Genomic DNA, 18,372 nt, shown 5'->3' on the forward strand with positions numbered 1-18,372 from the left:
TTATAGGAAAAAGTTGCTTCACATGGAAACTTAAAAGTAGTGCTCACTCAAGGTATGCATATGCCTTTTTAACCAATCACGTAACATGAAGCAAGATCAATTCGCTACCATAATATAGCTGCACATTGAACATGATATACGAAAACGACACAAGAAAATGGAAGAAAACAACATGACATTGTAATAAAAGAACATCTAAAAGGATTCCACTTTCCAACCAAAAGGTTGGGGCACTACTACAAAAATAGGCAAAGAGACCCGTTCAAAATGGCATAAGAGACCCCATTTAAGGGGGTCTCTAGATAGGGGGGTCTCTTTATAAAAGAGACCTCTCATCTAGAGGGGGTCTGTTTGTTAAAAACAAGAGACCCGTTATTTAAGAAAAGGGGTATGTTACGTTAACCATGTAAAAAATAATGTAGAAGAAGAAGAGACCCCTTATTAGAGATATGGGGTATGTTTGCAAAAATATTCAGACCTAATATTTAACCTAGGGGGTCTCTTTGAATTTTTAAATAATATTTTTTCCATCAAACTCAGACCCCATATGTAAGATAAAGGGTCTCTTTGAATTTTTTAATATTATTATAATTAACAAATTCAGACCCCATATGTTAGATAGAGGGTCTCTTAGAATATTTTACTATTTTTTATTATTATACTCGAGAGAGCCCTTTTTATACCTAACGGGTCTCTTTTCATTAACTTTTATTAAAAAAAAAAATAGCATAAACGACCATTTTTCGGCATAAAAAATCAGCATTTAACCAAATTTTTAATTTCAAACTAATTCTTACAATCACCCAATAAATTATTTCCCACTTTACATCAATTGTAATCTTCAAAAATATAAAAATAACAAAATAAAATAAGGCTCAAAAGTTTACATAATTGTGACAAGCATCAACAAATTGACAATACTAATTATTAGCCAATGCGGGCACAAGCATATGTTCTCCTCCAACACTGTTTGGCTGGTTTCCAAATGTGAACTTCCCTTACACCTTACCTTCAACAAGAAACAAACCTGCATTAACAACGAAATTAAATTTAGAAAACAAGTAATATCAGTTGGATGTCTCGAAGCAGAATTACACATTATTAGTTAAAAGAAAGTAAGAAACCATCAAAGCAGTTTTCTGGCAAGTTAGTGCAATACACTCAAAGCATACATCTATTCACAATATATGTCTACCTTTCTAGAAGGTGCAGCAAACTAAAGGTGTTACCATCAGGAACTTTGACGGAGAAAATCTGAGCTTATACGGAAAAAATGTTGTAGTTAATCTATGACACGTTTAAACATGCCTTCTGATAAAAGAACACAAAAAAAAAAAGGAAGTTTGATAGAGAGCTCATGTTGCCACCAATACACATTTCAAAAGCTTCGGCTCCTTTGCTCAACCTATTGGCAACAAAGTCCATCCAATCCCCTCTATCACAAAAGCCCCGTTATTCCTTCTGTACAAGTAAATATAATAAATTAATAATGTTAATAACTGTTCTATAATTAATGTACTGAGGTCATGCCAGTTGCAAGTAATGATTTTATGTAGCAGTTAACTGCTATTTCTAGTGTGGCATTGTAAATTAGGAGATGGTAGCAAACTGAGTTTATAAGCTTCATATCTTGAAATCAATAATATTGTTCACTTAACATTGTTCACTGACCGTATAACCTCTATAATTAAGTTGCTTGGGTCTTCGTAGCACAATAATATTGTTCACTTAACATTGGCTCTGGTATTTTCTATTGAACAAAACTCCTCACATACTGGAACTCAAGTTGATATTGAAGGCTTTTGACAAGGGCTTGCTAGTCAAAGGACCAGAAAAGAATAGTAAATTGAGTTTTTTGCTACTTGATGCGATCTCAGGCTTAAGCTGCTGCGCTAAAATACTCTCAGTTAAAGGTGGGGGCAGTATGTTATTAGTGCTTTCTTTCAATATTGACTTTGAGCTTAGGATGATAGGCCCAGACAAAATTTCAGTTCGTACAAGCTTTTCATACGTGTTCGGCACTTGAGGGGATGAATGATATAAATTTTCAGCAAGCAAAGGATTTGGCTTGGTGCTTAAAACACGATTCTTGGATCTAGAAGAAATCCTACTCGTACCAACTGGTTTAGGCAAAGCTCAACTAAGAAAATGGTTTATATGTCAGCTGAAAATCTTGACACTTAACTAAAGTTGTGACTTGAACCAGATATACCCTATATAAGACTAGTAGCTCAAAAACTAAACTATAATCCGACCCTACCACACACACACAACCAAACCAACAAGCCCGACAACCTAAGAACTACCTGCACACTCCCTCCCTTAAATGAACACTCACCTGCACAACATAATTCAGCCCCCTGCCAATAGTAATCCAGCCAAAAAGATCCTCATCATCCCCAAACACATTCAAACACCTTGATACACCCACACTCACCCACATTCCCTCATATTAATAGCACACCTACACAATATAGTACCACTACGAGACTGCCACTGTAATACAAAGAAAGTATACTCCAATTTGATTACTTCCATATATCATATTTCCAAGAATTATGGCAAACAATAACAGAATTAACCATGAAAGAAATTTAGGATCAGACACGATTGTTCAAATTAAATTTCTAAATGATCAAAATTATCTATGAACATCGAAATATTAAAAGCGAATACCAACAAAAAATTGTAGAAATGAAGGATTTGAACCAACAATTAGAACAATCAGGAAAATCGGGAGAGTATCTGAATGCCTAACATATCTTGAAACTCATTCAGAACTGTAATTGCTAAAAGCTTAAAACTGAAACTGAGAAAATTAATCTATTTGGAATTGTAACAGGCATTATTTGTGTCAGTTACTACTACTTTTTTAAATAACTGGTTATTTATATGCCCATTACTAGTGGTACAGCTGCAGTATCTTTGGATTAGTATTCTCAATGATATGATTCTATAAATCTCACAATTAACCTTTCACTAAACTGGTTAAATGGAGAAATAAATGGACATCTCAGAACCTTTCACTAACTGGTCAAATGGAGAAAGATTGAAAATATTCATTCAAAGTAATGAAGCACGGATTCAGAACTTGACAGAAGCAATTTAGCAGCTTACTATACACACACAACCACATATGAAAGTATAGCTACATATCAAGCAGATGTAGCGGAGCTTGTGCACATACCATTATATATCAGCAAGAAAAGAACAAATAAAACAATTTTTGAATTGTTTTAACACTTCATACAAATGAAAGATATTGATGTGATAAAGATCCAATCATCTCATAGAAGCATAGGAAAATTTCAAGCAATACCTCTGCACAACGAATACCAGCAGATGGATCAATGGGTAGATCTAGCTAGTAGGCCACCTACAGGGTCATGTGATGAGAACTGGACTCCATCAATCACACCATTGTATCTATTAAACACCTGTGAAGAGGCAAATAGGACATGTTTCAAATTATGAACTTACCAAAGTGAGCAAAAATAAGATATAACTTATATCTAGGCAAAATAAAATAAAATATCTACTTAATAGTGAGCAGGAACAAAAGTACCACTCTGGGGTCTGGACTTCAACAACATTATCATCTCTAAAACTACTTTCAGTCAGAAACAACGAGTTATTAGAGCGAACATTAAGTAAAATATGACGAAAGGGGATGGACAAGAATAAATTAGCTTTACCCTTTACACTTAAATATTATTCAATTAAATCCAGTTGAGTCGAGGGTGGCTATGTATGCATCACTTTGAAACAATTTGATGACAAGAAGATGTGCGAATCTACGAGGGTTCTATTTTGGAAAGGGGGAGTCAAAGCCCATCTTCTGTTATGTTACTAGACTATTGGACTCGACATTTCCAGTGTCTACATCATATATTTATTCAGATTTGTATCCATCTAGATGCAAAATAGTGGGTTCCCTTGTTCGATACATGATACTCAAACATAGGTGTGCCTTGATACTTGACACTTCAAACTACAAAATAAGAAAATTTTAATAAAAGATGAGTCTGATACTTGGGCGCATCCCATAAACACCCAAATCTGGATACCATAAATATGTTGTGGAGGTTTTGAAAGATCAAACATATTCAGTGTCTCACTCATGCCAAGAAACTCTAGAAAGACAGTATTCCAACAAACCATGGCGAAACACTTTCCCATGAAACTGGAAAACCTAACCCCAAAATTAAAATTACAAATCGCAACAATTGAAATATCAAATTTTTGGGGAAAAACAATTTCAGGAAAAAAACCTAACTTGTAGCAGAAATTACAAATTGAAACCGAAAACCACACGAAATTCAGAAATTTGAAACAAGCTATTACATGAACATCTAAACACAAAATCGCATCAATTGAAATTTCAGAAATTCAGAGGGGAAAACAATTTCAGGAAAAAAAAAACCCTAAATTGTAGCAGAAATTACAAATCGAATTCCAAAACCGAAAACCACACGAAATTCAGAAATTTGAAACAAATAATTAAAGAGAAGAAGAGAGTGATGAGAACAAAAACCTAAATTTGTAGTTTGCTAGCGATTGTGTCGAGGTCGCCAGTGGGAGTGAAGTCGCCAATCGTAACTTAGTTCTCCGATTAGCCGTTGGTAGTGGTGAGTTCGTCAATGAATTCGTCGATGGTTGCCTTAGGTTGTATGTCCAGGGAAGAAGAAAGAGGCAAAGAAAAAACCTAGGGGTTGTATGTCCAGGGAAGAAGAAAGAGGGAAAAGAAAAACCTAGGGTGAAATTGGGTTTTGCGAAAGTCTTGGCGCCAGGAAATGAATGAAAATAGAGACCCGTTATGTTAAATGACGGCTCTTTTGCTATTTTCCAATTATTTTTTACGAGAAGTGGTGGGTCCCTTGATACATAAGAGACCCGTTAAGTAAATAAAGGGTTTATTGCTTCTTTTATTTTATTTTGCACGGCATTTAAATGGCCCCTTTTATACGCTAGAGACCCGTTAAATCAGATAACAGGTCTTTTATTTTTCACCCCTCTAATTTTAATGGGCCATTTAACTCATAAGAGAGCCGTTATCTATAATATTAGATCTCTTAAATTAAAGAGACCCGTTACGTCGACCAACGGGTCTTTTCTAAAGGGTCTCTTTGCCCATTTTTGTAGTAGTGGGGGTTCAATCCCTACTAGGGGCACTTTGAGGGAGGGTTCCCCTTATCACCCCCCCCACTTTTAAAGTGTCTAGCCTGTTAACCCGGACGGGTTGACCCGTGCGGGGTTCCGATCCGGTAGGGCTATTCATCTTACCTTGCAAAAAGAACATCTAATATGTTATTTTAAGTTTACTAAAACTTATAAATAAAAGGACACTCATGATGTTTTATTAACATAAAAACATTATCTTTTACAGAAACAATTACCTTTTTTTTTTGACAGGGGAAGAACAATATCATTAATAATAAATCATACGACATTTACAATGACAAAATAGATCTGCATACCACAGATTCAAAAAAAATTCACAACTATTACAATCAAAACAATTACTATTCTCCATCCTAAAGCACATATTTATTCTCATGGATGAGAATTGGGAACAATTACATTCTTTGGTGGCACCATACTCGCTCCATACTCGATGTCGACCATCTAATTAAATTGTGGAACTAACTCCCGTACGAGCCATGTTTATTCTATAAACGCAAGTCATTTTGTTGAGATCTTTTGAACAATCCATACATGAATAAATTGTTGTCCGCTTAAGCTAGATTAAAATGAACGTAACGTATACTCAGAATTTAAAACCATGCATGCATGACAACATTTTTAAAAGAAAATATAAAATTTGTATGAAAAGTAACGGTATTTAGGTACTTTAGATGGACAATAAGTTCCTCAAGTGTTAGATCACAAGGATTAAGCAAATTTGCCAAAAAAACATCTTTTATAATTCAAATTTTACGAGAAAGTATCTTATATAATTTTTTTTGTAGTGGTTAATTTTGATATATTATGTGGTGTTTAAGGGAAGTTGTTTCGTTTCCACTAAACATGCTCATTAAGTCGTTTTCACAAGTTAACATGTAAAATGAAGCAACACGTGCTGCTTACATGTAAGTCAATGGTCGAAAAAGCTCAGTCAATGCTGGAAACTTTCTTTTGGTTGTCTTTCGCAAAAAAAATAAATAAAATTAAGGTGTGTTTTGACAAAAAAAAAAAATCATATAAGGTCTTTTATCGCAAAATTTGGGCTATAAAATGTCATTTTTGACAAATTTGCCTAAAGACTACGGAGTATATAGTATAAGCTAGACTGGCTAGTACTGGGCTATACAATATTATATTGTGTACGCAACATTTTATATATATTATATATATATATATATATATATTTTAATAGGTAATTAGAAGAAGGGACCCTAACTGAACCAGCACCTAGCACAGGTTAAACAGTCCAGCTCCGCGGGTCATCCCTTGAGCCACTCCCAAGCATTTCGCAGTTGATGGGGCTCGAACTTGTGACCTCCAAGTCACAAGGTGAGTTCCCCACCAACTCCACCAACTTATATTATACAAAATATGTAGTTACATAGACAAATTTAACACATAAGTAGAAGTATATAATAAATATTTCATAGGTGGACATTAAAAAGTCAAAGAATTGAACCTAACTATATTAAAAAAAATACCCCATTACCAACAACCACCTAATAAATTAATAAATCAATTAAATCGCCTAAAACTCTTTGACGGTCAAACCGGGGCGAGTTGTAAGAGGGAGTATTATTTCTTTTGTTGCCGATTGATTTAAAGTAGGGGTTCAAATGAGCCGATACGTTCTGAACAACTCGTGAACAAACTCGGTCAAAGCTCATTCATTAAGAAAATGAACAAGTTCGAGCAAATATTATAAGGCTTGTTTACTTAATGAGCTTTATTCGAACAACATCATGTCTGACTCGTTAGTGTTCATGAATAACTCGTTTATAAACCATAATAGCTCGTATGTTTTAATAGAATAATATGCAAAACATGTGTTTATCTAAAAATGTAATAATTAATTTATAGGATTTATTATCCAATAATTGTAAAGTCTAAAATTTTACGGATTAACTATTTAAATTTCTATTTTATCTTAAATAAAACAGGATGAGTTGCAAAGCTCGTTTAACGGTCGTTCGAAATACAAACGAACTAACTCAAGTCGAGCCCGAACTACAAGTATTTTGCTGAATGAGTTCATCTCGAACAAAAAAAGTTAAATCTCGTACAAGCTCGAGCATGTACGAACACTAATATTGTATTTTTTTAACAAGCTTAGTTCGATAAATTTAATATTCGGCTAGGCTCGCCTCGACTCGACTCATTTACAGTCCTAATTTTAAGATGAAATTCAATTTATCAGACTTGTATGCAATCGGTGTACTCTAATTGTAATAATGTTAGTTTTGTGTAAAGAAGAATACGAAATCTCACCAACAATAATATGACCACAATTCATAATTTGTCCTTTATTTATATTTAGGTATTTGAATTTATCTTCCCTTAATCATAAACATGTCACACCCTCTTAACATCTCAACGTACACCAGCCAGTTCTTATTGATTTCGCCTCTTACCTAATTTAATTTCTCGATCGGTCACATAACTAATGAAGATTGTACAACCTCCCTAATTCATTCTTTTGCTCAATTAGAGCTAGTCATGGGGAAAAAAAAATATTGCTCCGTAGTTATATGTACTATGCACAAATCACAATATACAACCTATTACGATAGAAATTACCGACAAGTACAGACCGGAAAATGATAAATCCAAGGAATAATTTCACTTCTTCCAAGGAAATCACCTTTAAAAAAATATCGATTTCCTTGAAAGAAGTAAAATTTTTCTTGAATTTATCACTTCCCATATAGACCAGGTTACTAAAAACTTTTACTAAATCTTTTGCAGAGTGAGGCCATGTCTAGTTCACCTTACAAATTAATTTAATATGAAAGCTCTTGCACAATTGCATGTACCAGGTGTACAATAAATTAAACTTATTATACATCAGGTGATCGTACTACAAACATGCATAATTAAACACGGATTTTGAAACGGATACTATAAGCATCTCAAATTTAGACGGATATATTACTAAAACTTCGTCTCTAAATCAAAATTGAGGTGGAATTGTATATAGAGTTTCAAATTTTTGTCTCAAATTTGTAACGGATTAGCCAAAATTTCGTCTCAAAAATTTTAAGACGCCCTATTACCATCTGAAATCCGTCTACAATCTTCACTTTGAGATAGATTTAAACTATTTGGAGATGAAATTCCTCGTCTCTATAAAAAGATTATTTTGTAGTATCGAGGTAACTTTTACCTAATTTTGATAACTTTTTATAAGTGTTGATTAGTTTTTTACATTAAGAATTTGTGTTTTCAATAAACTAAACAGAGCTTGTGCCTCCTAACTTATAGGAACTATTATTGTTCCCTATTAGATTACGCTAGGACTTAATGTCGATTAGACCTTCATCCAATTTCATATGTTTTAACAATTAAACTTTGTTTTTTTCTGGCTCAAACAAGACCAAATAAGGAACATGCATAACGAACATACCCAACCAAAGAACAAGTAATGCAAAATAAATCTGGCATTACACAGAAAAGGTACTGACGAGGTCTTGTCATAGTGACAAAAATTGACCGCTTGTATATCATAGGTTACAGGTTCGAATCCCCTTTTTCATATATCCAAATTTGGTTTTCACATTTATCACTAGTTCAATGCAATATCAAACGTGACAGTACAATTAACTTTGTACGTGGCAAGAAAGGGCATTATATAAGATTGATCCTTTAATTTTATAAGAAAAAAAACCTGAATTTATATATTTCCTGTTAATTTGCACCTTTTTTCTCTATAAATATTATGCAGATGATACTACATTCGTCCCTATTTAGCATTTACGTTATTTACTAGATAGTTCAATACAGTATCAACGTGACAACTAATTTCAATTCATATGAGGCGGACAAGCGATATATATGATTTATATATCCTTAAATTTGAGCTTTTTCTCATTGTAAATACTATGTTACCACTTACCACGTTCATCCATATTTAGCATTGGCGTTAATTACTAGTTCCGTATAGAAGATTAGAAGGCAGACAATCAACTATCAACGTGACAACTATTTCATATACTCCTCCGTATAGAAGATTAGAAGGCAGACAATCAACTAATTTCTCTCTGTAAATACTCATATATAAGTCATAACAAATCTTAAAAAGATTATATTCTATGATCAATATCAAATAAATACAAATTAACATAAACATAAAATCTCTACTTAAATGAACCTCTTACAAAGAAAATACTCAATTCAGGACCTTCAGAATGATCAGGATTAATCATATACAACGCCTCCGAATCCTTAGACCCTGCAACCCTTTCAAATCTGGCCCTTAAATACGTAAACTGATCACCATCATCTTTCTCCTCCTTATCATCATCATCATCATCTTCATCGTTAAAACAATGATCATGGCGCGACTGGCGGCGAGGATGATCATTTGGTGACGGTGGCAAAACTCCGGCACCCATTGAAACACCATGAAGCATTTGCATAACATGAACTTCATCATCAGACAATTGTGACCTTCTTATGGAGTACCCTACTTTCCTACCATTACAATAAATACCCCATACAAACTCTTCCATTACTTTCTTTTTATGTGTTTTAGTCTCACTTTCTAGGGCAACCCTTAAAATGTCACAAGCCATTTCTTTGTAGAAGGAGGAAGAAAGGATGGGTAGCTCAATCATGAAGAAAGGGATACTATGAGGGTTTTCTTGGATAGCTAGGGTTATACGCCCTCGACGTGTACCAAAGAGGGTGATGATGGTTGCGTGGTCCGGTATCATGGGGCGGCGAAGGTGGTGGGATTTTGCAAGTAGTGCCACCACCTTACACCCGGATGTCAGGAGTGGGAAGAGCTTGAACATTTTAAGAAGGCCACCTTTGGAAGAGGAGGGCTTCTTTGAGGTTGATTTTTTTGAGGTTTTGTCATAATTAGGGTTTGTGTTTTTTAGAAGGGAAATTAAGGTAGATGGATTTTGGAGTTTTTTAAATGGGATTGAATAAATAGATGGCATTTTTTTTGGAATTTTTGATGAAGCTAAGGATATGGAGTTTTTTTTTTGAAGGAATAATGTAGGGATATGGAATTGTGGATCATTTAAGATTTATAAGTTTGTTTGTAGGGAGGAGAAGGGGGGAGGTACCAAGGATGTATAATAATTGAATTGAAGGTGCATTTTAATTCATTAATTTATTTATTGGGATTTTTTTGTGAAGTTGGATATGAAAATATAGGACCCCTCACCTTGAATTAGTTCATGTAAGGATTAGAAAGGTGGCCATATATACTTAACTTTTTGCTTATTTTTCTTACTTTTGATGGTTGTTTTGGGAAGGGTGGAATTGGGTTAGGGGGGACTACATACCATGAAGATAAAGGAAAACACTAGTTACATATATTATTTTTTTCCTTATTTTTTCTTGTTACTTTAGTGATGTTTGTTTTGGGAGGGGGAAAGGGTGGAGTTGGGGGGGACTACATGCCATGAAGATAAAGAAAAACACTACTTATACATAGTATGTAGTTCTAGATTGAAAGCTGTGGGAAATTTTTAAGATACTTGAGGACCATAACACCAATCAATTATATATCATTCCTTCATAATTTAAAGTTTTTTTTTACTAATTTTCCGGTCTCTTACATATTAATCCGTCTAAGAGCAACTCCACAGGTTGTATTTAGGGACTTGCTTGACTTTCAAGCAAGTAGCTAAACCATTGGAGCAATTTTGTTAAATTAGCTAAACAAAGCAAATTAGCTCTACCAAGCTAATTAGCTTGGAAAACAACAACTTTTTTTCCTAATTATTAGGAATGTAAAAGTAAGAAGAGAATAAAAAAAGATTAAAAAAAAAAGTTAAACAAAAATCAAGCTACTTGCTAACCATTAGAACATGTTGTAACTAGAAAATGTTGTTGCTTGAAAAATTGATGTAGCATACCAAGCTCTAAGTAACTCAAAATATTAGTTTTGAAAATTGTAATAGTTCAGGAAATTAATTATAAGAATATAAGGTGTAGATTTTTTTTTTTTTTTTGCTAAGTAAGAAAGGATAATATTAATCACCAAAACAGATTACAAGCTAGGCTAACTCCAAAGGAAACGAACCAACTAGGTTGGAGCCTTTCACAAAGGAGAAAGCAAAACAACTAAACAACTCTTAAAGAGTTAAAAACCATAAGCTATCCTTTCGACTTACTTTTCTAGGCATTACACTCCTAATTCGATCTCTCACAATCTGCTTGATTCTAGTAACAGTGCTATGCACAGTTGGGATACACTTATCCCATAAACTGCCATTCCTACTCCTCCATACAGAATACACAGTTGCTGCTAAAGCAGCATACCAGACTTGCCTTCGAAATTTGGTTTGATGACTATTACCAATTCTGCTAATGAGAATCTGAAGCCCACTGTGAGTAGTGTGAAAGCCAACCCAACTCTTGATCTCCTCAATACACCTCTTGCTATAGGGGCAAGCAAAAAACAGATGGTCATGGACCTCTTCTTGCTGATCACACAACAGACAGTTTGGGGAGGAGCAAACACCAATTCTGGCTAATCTTGCAGCTGTCTGTAACCTATCCTGAACAGCCATCCAACAAATGAACTTGTGCTTGGGTGTATTCAATCTATTCCAAACCATATGATCCCAGTGCACCAAGGGTTTTGGACCTGTAAGTTTTTGATACACATCTTTCACAGAATAACAGGACATACTACTAAATTCAGCAATAGTGTAGTATTGCTTCAGGACTTCTTTTGTTTCACAAATCTTTCTCCAGTACCAGCTTGCAGAATTGTTAGGCTGGTACTCCCACCATTCCCCATCCTTGACATATACAGAGCTTACCCATTTGATCCATATAAGATGTAGATTAAATCTTCAAAGTTAATTAGTAAAAACTTTCTATTTTACATGACGTAATCAATTATTTTATATAAGGTGTAGATGATGTATGATGGCTTTTTTTTTTTTTTTATCAATGAATCAATTAATTTAGTAAAAAAAAAATGTTAGATGCTTACTGTTTCTCCTTTGAACTTCTTATAGTCAACTACTTCGTATTAATTACAGGAGTTAGGATTTAAGGCTCTGTTTTCTTCGCCTTATTTTTACTTATTTCAGGTCTAATAAGATAAGATAATTATTTGCCCAATTAGAAACCTTTATCATGGCAAATAGAGTTTAATTTATTACCAAAGAAAAAATTTAGTAAAAAATAATTATACTCTTTAAAATTTAAAATCTCATATATATATATATATATATATTTTCTTTGGTGTAGAAAGAGCTATACACGAATCTATGATAAGCCGATAAATGATGTAGACGAGATTTCATTTTATTCCAATTCTTGGATACCACTACCATCCCCTCGAGAGGAGAAGGAAAAATAACTGCTATACAGTGAAAGTAGTGCAATGTTCTATTGGGTTATATGACAAAATTACGCTTTTACTACGTAATAACTTATGGGTGTTAGGGAATAGGGGATCAATTGAATTAAAAAATAACTTAATTAAAATGAACAGAGTAATAATTGATTACGGCACGTAAGATATAATACAAAGGTTGTACTAATTAGAATAAGATAATTATTGAGGGCATTTAGAATAAATACTTAATTAGGCAGTCTATAATGAATTAAGCTTATATGCAAAGTACAAGATGTTACTTTCAAGTGATTTGCAATAATACAGTATTTTAGCTGGGTACTGGAATAACACCCTGTAAAGCTTGCACTGTTGAAATTGTTGAACTTTAACAATTAGAAGAACAATTGACGACTATTACACCCAACAAACCATGCATGTGCCCCCCAATGCTTAGAGTTAGTGACCACCTCTCTATGGGACCGTTTTTAGTTTTTCATTTAAACGTAGTACATACGGTTGGAAATCCTAGTGAGAATACAAAAGAAAATAAGTGGGAAATGAAAAATTGTGGAAATATAAAAAGTCCCAAATGGAAAAAAACACAAACCACATTCAATGTTTATATTTGGGGACTTGAGAGAAACATTTGTTTAAGAAAGTATGAGAGTTGCATGGGTGGACACACAACATACAACATTTGGGCCTTGGCAACTGCGGTTCACGGGCGTGAAGTAAATCTCTAGTATATAAGTGAAAATGTGAGGTTATTTTATTAAATCCACTTTTGGTGTCCTCTTTAGATTACTAAAATATCCTCCACACTTATAGAATATAGAATATAATGACAAGATACCCAATAGGAAAATCCCAAATAAACATTTTAATCAATCCAGCCCCTTAAATAAATTCTTACCATTTTAATCAATATGTTTATGTGCGTTCGACTTTATCTAACTTATATGTTTTTTATGCATGAATCGCGTGCATATAAAATTAATTATTATATATTGGTGGTGTTAGTTTATGATACATATAAACGAATATAAATCATGCGGAAAAACCATAAACGCCAGGATTCCAAATTAATTGCCACATAACAATTAGCATAATTTAGATGCATACACTTTGTAGTTTGCCCTCCCTTGCTGCGTCCGAACCGAACAAGAACAAGTCTTTAGGACTCCAAGTGTCGTCCCTCCGTAGAAAGTCCACAGCATGTCCGGATCCGCCTTAAGATTGACCAATTAGAATCGTCCTTAAGGTACTAATAATACTCGGCTATATGGGCAAGTGTTTTGGCTGAATTTTTGCTCAAATTCTTACCTTTGAATACTTGAAACTCGTTATAAATTATGAGCCCTGAACTCATATTTATAGGCTATGGAATAAGCAATCGAATCCTACTAGGGTACGAATTAATTAAATTAGAATCCTAGTAGAACTCTAAATTAATTAATCTATCCTTTTAGGATTAGGAAATTCAATCATCAAACGAATCCTATACGCTTTAGGTTTCGTAAGTGAACACAAACACACACGCAATGACGCAAGCACAGCAGCCGACGAGGGGCGCCATGCGCGCGCGCGCAGCCCGAGCAATCGCAGCCCACTGCCACGAAGTCCACACGCTACCGCAGCCTTGGGCGCGCGTTGGGCCTGCCTTGCGGTGGGCCTGGCGCAGCCTTGGGCTGGCGTGTTGTGGCGCGCGTTTCCCTTGCTGGACGTGGGCCTGGCTTCGTACTGGACCTTCATCTAGCAAGCTCGTCCGATGCTAATTCGTACGACGTGCTTTCCGATTAATTTCCCGATTCCGGAATTCATTTCCGATACGAACAATATTTAATATTTTCGATTCTGGAATTAATTTCTGTCTCGAACAAATATTTAATATTTCCGTTTCCGGAATTATTTTCCGATTCCGTAATATTTCCGATTCTCACAATATTTCCGTTTCCGGCAATATTTCCGATTCCGGCAATATTTCCATTTCGGATAATTTTTTCCGATACGTACCCTGTTTCCGTTTCCGGCAACATCTACGACTTGGATAATATTTATATTTCCGATACGATCCATATTTCCGTTTCCGGCAATATCATCGTTTCCGGAGTATTCATTTATTTGCCTTTGACGATCTCAGCTCCCACTGAAACCAAGATCCGTCGATTCCGAATATGTATTATATAGAGTATTCAATGCCATTAAATACTTGATCCGTTTACGTACTATTTGTGTGACCCTACGGGTTCAGTCAAGAGTAAGATGTGGATTAATATCGTTAATCCACTTGAACTAAAGCGGCCTCAAGCTAGGCATTCAGCTCACTTGATCTCACTGAATTATTAACTTGCATAATTAATACTGAACCGCATTTATTAGACTTATCAATAAATGCATACTTGGACCAAGGGCATTATTTCCTCCAGTCTCCCACTTGTCCTTAGGGACAAGTGTGCATTTCTTAATTCCTTTGTCACTCGATGCTTGCTCTTGAACATAAGGTAAGAGTTGTCATCCTTATTATGTCCAGAGATGTTTCTCGGTTTCAGAGTTCAACTGATCAAATAAACAGATAATCATAGCCTATGATTCATCTGAGCACGACCATGCATTTTACAATTTCTAGCTCTCCGAGTGGCCTTGTACAACTTTCAGCATTTCATCCCGATTTATGGGAGGATAATCCCAATCTTGCGATCTTGAGATTAGACTTCGTTTGATAGGTGATTACCTGAGCGTTGCCTTTATAGCCTCCTTTTACGGTGCGACGGCTGACAACGTCAAAGTAAGCAGTTCTCAAACAAGTAATCTCAAATCACTCAGGTATTGAGGATTAGTGTCTAATAATTTTAATGAAATTTACTTACGACAAATATTCATCTCTTACAGTAAAGTTTCATAGGTCTGTCCGATATTAGTCTCCCAAAGTAAGTATCTATGAAAATGATTACGACATTGCCATGTCCACATAGTTCAAGAAACAGAACTACTAGCCATCTTGCAATCTAGTCGTCTAACGTTTTCTATGCGTCCATCTTTATAGAAAACTCCGACCAGGGACCATTTTCAACTTTTGACATTCAAGTTCCCTTGATAGACATTTCTTAGTCACAGGACTGGTCCTGACAGTCTATCTTGAATATATCGTCAAATTGAAGGGACTCATCATTTAATACTAAACCAAGATTAAATGGAATATGAAAATACATTTCATATATGATAAATGTTCAACCCCAATGTTTTACAACCATGGGCCTCGAACCCATCTTTAAAAAAATTCGTGGAATTCAAAGCTATGCTTGATTTCCAGTGCCACAACGCGAGTGTTGTTTCTCACTTGTTGCATAGGTTTAGTTATCATGCTTTGCCAATCTTAATATCCTTTTCATCGAATGTTCTTCGAGATAGATGATATGATCTTTTGAGTATGTTTATTTTGTGATAGTCTTTCTTGCTACAATAGTGGTTCTACGCATTTTACAATGAAGAACCATTAAGCTAGCAGACATGTGATCCACCCAAGTTCAGAGAAGAACTCTTTAACATAAACAACCCTGTTTTATTGCTTCTTAGGAAATAAGTACTTTTACTTCAACTGTATAGGTTGCTAGTGATGCTTTGTTTGGATTTGTTTATCCAAGCAGTTCACGGATATGTGGAAGACTTTCCAGCTGTATCTTAGAACATAGAAATTAATATTTCCCACACAACAACTCATGGTCTCTAATCCATGTTGCCATTTCAAAACACGATGCTCTATAGCTCGTCCTTACCAACGGTTAAGTCCAAAGGAATCTTGCTTGATCCTTTGCCGGTGTTTATGCATGTAGCATAAATTATTTAGCATATCTTTATTTCCTTGAATCAAGAACTATTCCTATGTACCTTTTCAAGTACCATAAGTCTTTCTTGATCTCAATCTAGTTGATCTTCACTTATATCAATAGAGATTGGTATATGTTCGTCATGCCTAAAGTCATACGATACGTTTTTGGCGATCCTTATATTATATTATACATGATAAATTCTTTTGCAGAATAATTTCCAATTGAATTCTATTCATGTAACTTTAGCTCATCTAGTTTTAGTAGATACTAAATCCAGCTAAATTATTTGACATATAATATAGGTGAAGAATCTCATTAGATTCTTTGATGTTTAACTTAGTAAATGCTTATACATAGTTCAAACATTCTTTACTTAGATTTATTCATATGGGTCAATGGAGTCTTTCGTGTTTGATTTCGTAAATACTATTACTTAATCCAAAACAATAATATAAGATCTTTGTAAATAGATCTTAAAACCCAGTATGTACTAAGTTTCGCCTTGGTCCATCATTGATAAATAATTTCAAATCTAAGTCATTAGCATTTGAATGTTATTTCACAATAGAGAGATATGTGTGTGATACACATAGGACCAATTAATTTTTATGTACTCCCACTAAACTTCTTATATATCTATAAGAATGATGTATATTTTATGAAACTAAAATACTTATTAGCTTCACTAAAATACAGTTCTAATTCCCAATTGCTTGCTTAAATATGTACTTCATATGATAGCTTTCATTTTCAAGCATTTATTTGGATCCACAAATCCTATGACATAACATGTACATAGTTTCTTCCAACATTTGGTTGAGGAATACGTTTTGTCATCCAATTGCCATATGTACCAATATGCAATCATTGCTTGATTTATAGACTTGATCATTACGATTATGCATGAGGTTTCAACACAATCCATGCCATGAATTTTCTTGTAACTTTTAGCAACTAATCTAGATTTTTGTGTGCACACAGTTCCATGTTTGATGGTTTTTATCCTTAAAACCAATTTGCAACCAATAGAAGTAAATCATTCTTGCAAATCAACTAAATTTCAATTTTTTCATCAAAACATTGGTTATGTTTTATGGACTTTAACCATCTAAAACATTTGAGTCTATATATGGCCTCTAACCATTTTAGGTAATCTGGGTTTCATCATAGCTTTCTTACAAGTCACAAACTCATTAATCTACGTGATAATAGTTTGACTGCAAGTTGTAGGTTTCTTCACTATCTAATAGAAGAATCTCATAGTTTCATTGACCTGAACTCTATGTTTCTTCACTATCTAATAGAAGAATCTCATAGTTTTAGTGACTTGAACTCTATGCCTACTAGGATATAGAACATCAAACGATAGAATATCAACAAACACTTGAAAGTTCTTTGAATATTTTGTTCTCCTTGAGCACTTGTAAAGTCTTCTAAGAGATGTCTATTCTTTAAAGCCACTTCTAAAGTCCTTAAAGAATACGTGTTTGGATTTTCGAAAGAGCTTTGAAAAGTCTCCGGAATGCCTGTTTATGTTTGTTGTTCGCCTCGATGACTTTCGAGGTCTATTTTCTCCCACTTGTCATTTTGTAAACTAATCTCCAAAAGGACATTATTTCGAGCAAACAAACATTATGTTCTCAAAAATCCGTGGTAGAAACAATACCCTTGTGTCTCATTTGAATAAATCACAATGAAACATATATCTATACTTGGGCCTTAGTTTGTCGAATAACAAACACTAAGCTCCCACTGAGTTTAGCAACTCCTTAGATATATAATTATTGAAAAGATATTCTGAAATTACTTTTCAATAGCTTTGACGAATTTGGTTTAGTTTGGTGGTAGTTGAGCATTTTGTTTGTAGAAATTATAGGAAAGTTCTTTATGATTCATCATTGATCGAATCAAGTACTAATTGACTTCGATCGTTCCAACTTAGATATACCATATCTTGTGGAGCTAGATCGTGAAAATATAACACATAATCATTGATGATCATTTTTTGGTCTCAATTAATCATCAACATGATCTAACCTAGATCTTTATGAT

The 18,372-nt window shown here is 34.3% G+C and overlaps 2 protein-coding genes and 1 long non-coding RNA gene across 3 annotated transcripts; all 3 read right to left on the bottom strand.

The window, feature by feature from the left end:
* Positions 1-236: 236 nt before the first annotated feature.
* Positions 237-5,091, bottom strand: LOC130465724 (uncharacterized). Its single transcript, XR_008925736.1, has 3 exons — positions 4,535-5,091; positions 3,320-3,437; positions 237-1,027 (listed from the first exon to the last, which is right to left on the bottom strand). It is a non-coding gene; the product is annotated as an uncharacterized lncRNA (long non-coding RNA).
* Positions 5,092-9,206: 4,115 nt separating this feature from the next.
* Positions 9,207-10,456, bottom strand: LOC110775435 (protein MIZU-KUSSEI 1). The gene has a single exon (XM_021980038.2). It carries the CDS (start codon positions 10,125-10,127, stop codon positions 9,318-9,320), a length of 810 nt encoding a protein of 269 aa, XP_021835730.1. The 5' UTR covers positions 10,128-10,456; the 3' UTR covers positions 9,207-9,317.
* Positions 10,457-11,273: 817 nt separating this feature from the next.
* On the bottom strand, positions 11,274-11,944 carry LOC130462739 (uncharacterized). The gene is made up of 2 exons (XM_056831591.1): positions 11,902-11,944; positions 11,274-11,788 (listed from the first exon to the last, which is right to left on the bottom strand). The coding sequence occupies exons 1-2, from the start codon at positions 11,942-11,944 to the stop codon at positions 11,274-11,276; spliced, it is 558 nt and encodes a 185-aa protein (XP_056687569.1).
* Positions 11,945-18,372: the final 6,428 nt, after the last annotated feature.

The sequence above is a fragment of the Spinacia oleracea genome, chromosome 1 (assembly GCF_020520425.1).
Source record: "Spinacia oleracea cultivar Varoflay chromosome 1, BTI_SOV_V1, whole genome shotgun sequence".
In the NCBI taxonomy this organism is placed as follows: domain Eukaryota; kingdom Viridiplantae; phylum Streptophyta; class Magnoliopsida; order Caryophyllales; family Amaranthaceae; genus Spinacia; species Spinacia oleracea.

What these genes read in the sequence shown, in the direction of transcription:
- LOC110775435 (XM_021980038.2), bottom strand. Translation starts at nt 10,127, where the DNA reads ATGCCATCTATTTATTCAATCCCATTTAAAAAACTCCAAAATCCATCT.
- LOC130462739 (XM_056831591.1), bottom strand. Translation starts at nt 11,944, where the DNA reads ATGGGGAATGGTGGGAGTACCAGCCTAACAATTCTGCAAGCTG. An exon ending in CCTAACAATTCTGCAAGCTG is followed by an intron (nt 11,789 to 11,901) that starts GTACTGGAGAAA and finishes AAAAACTTACAG; the next exon opens with GTCCAAAACCCTTGGTGCAC.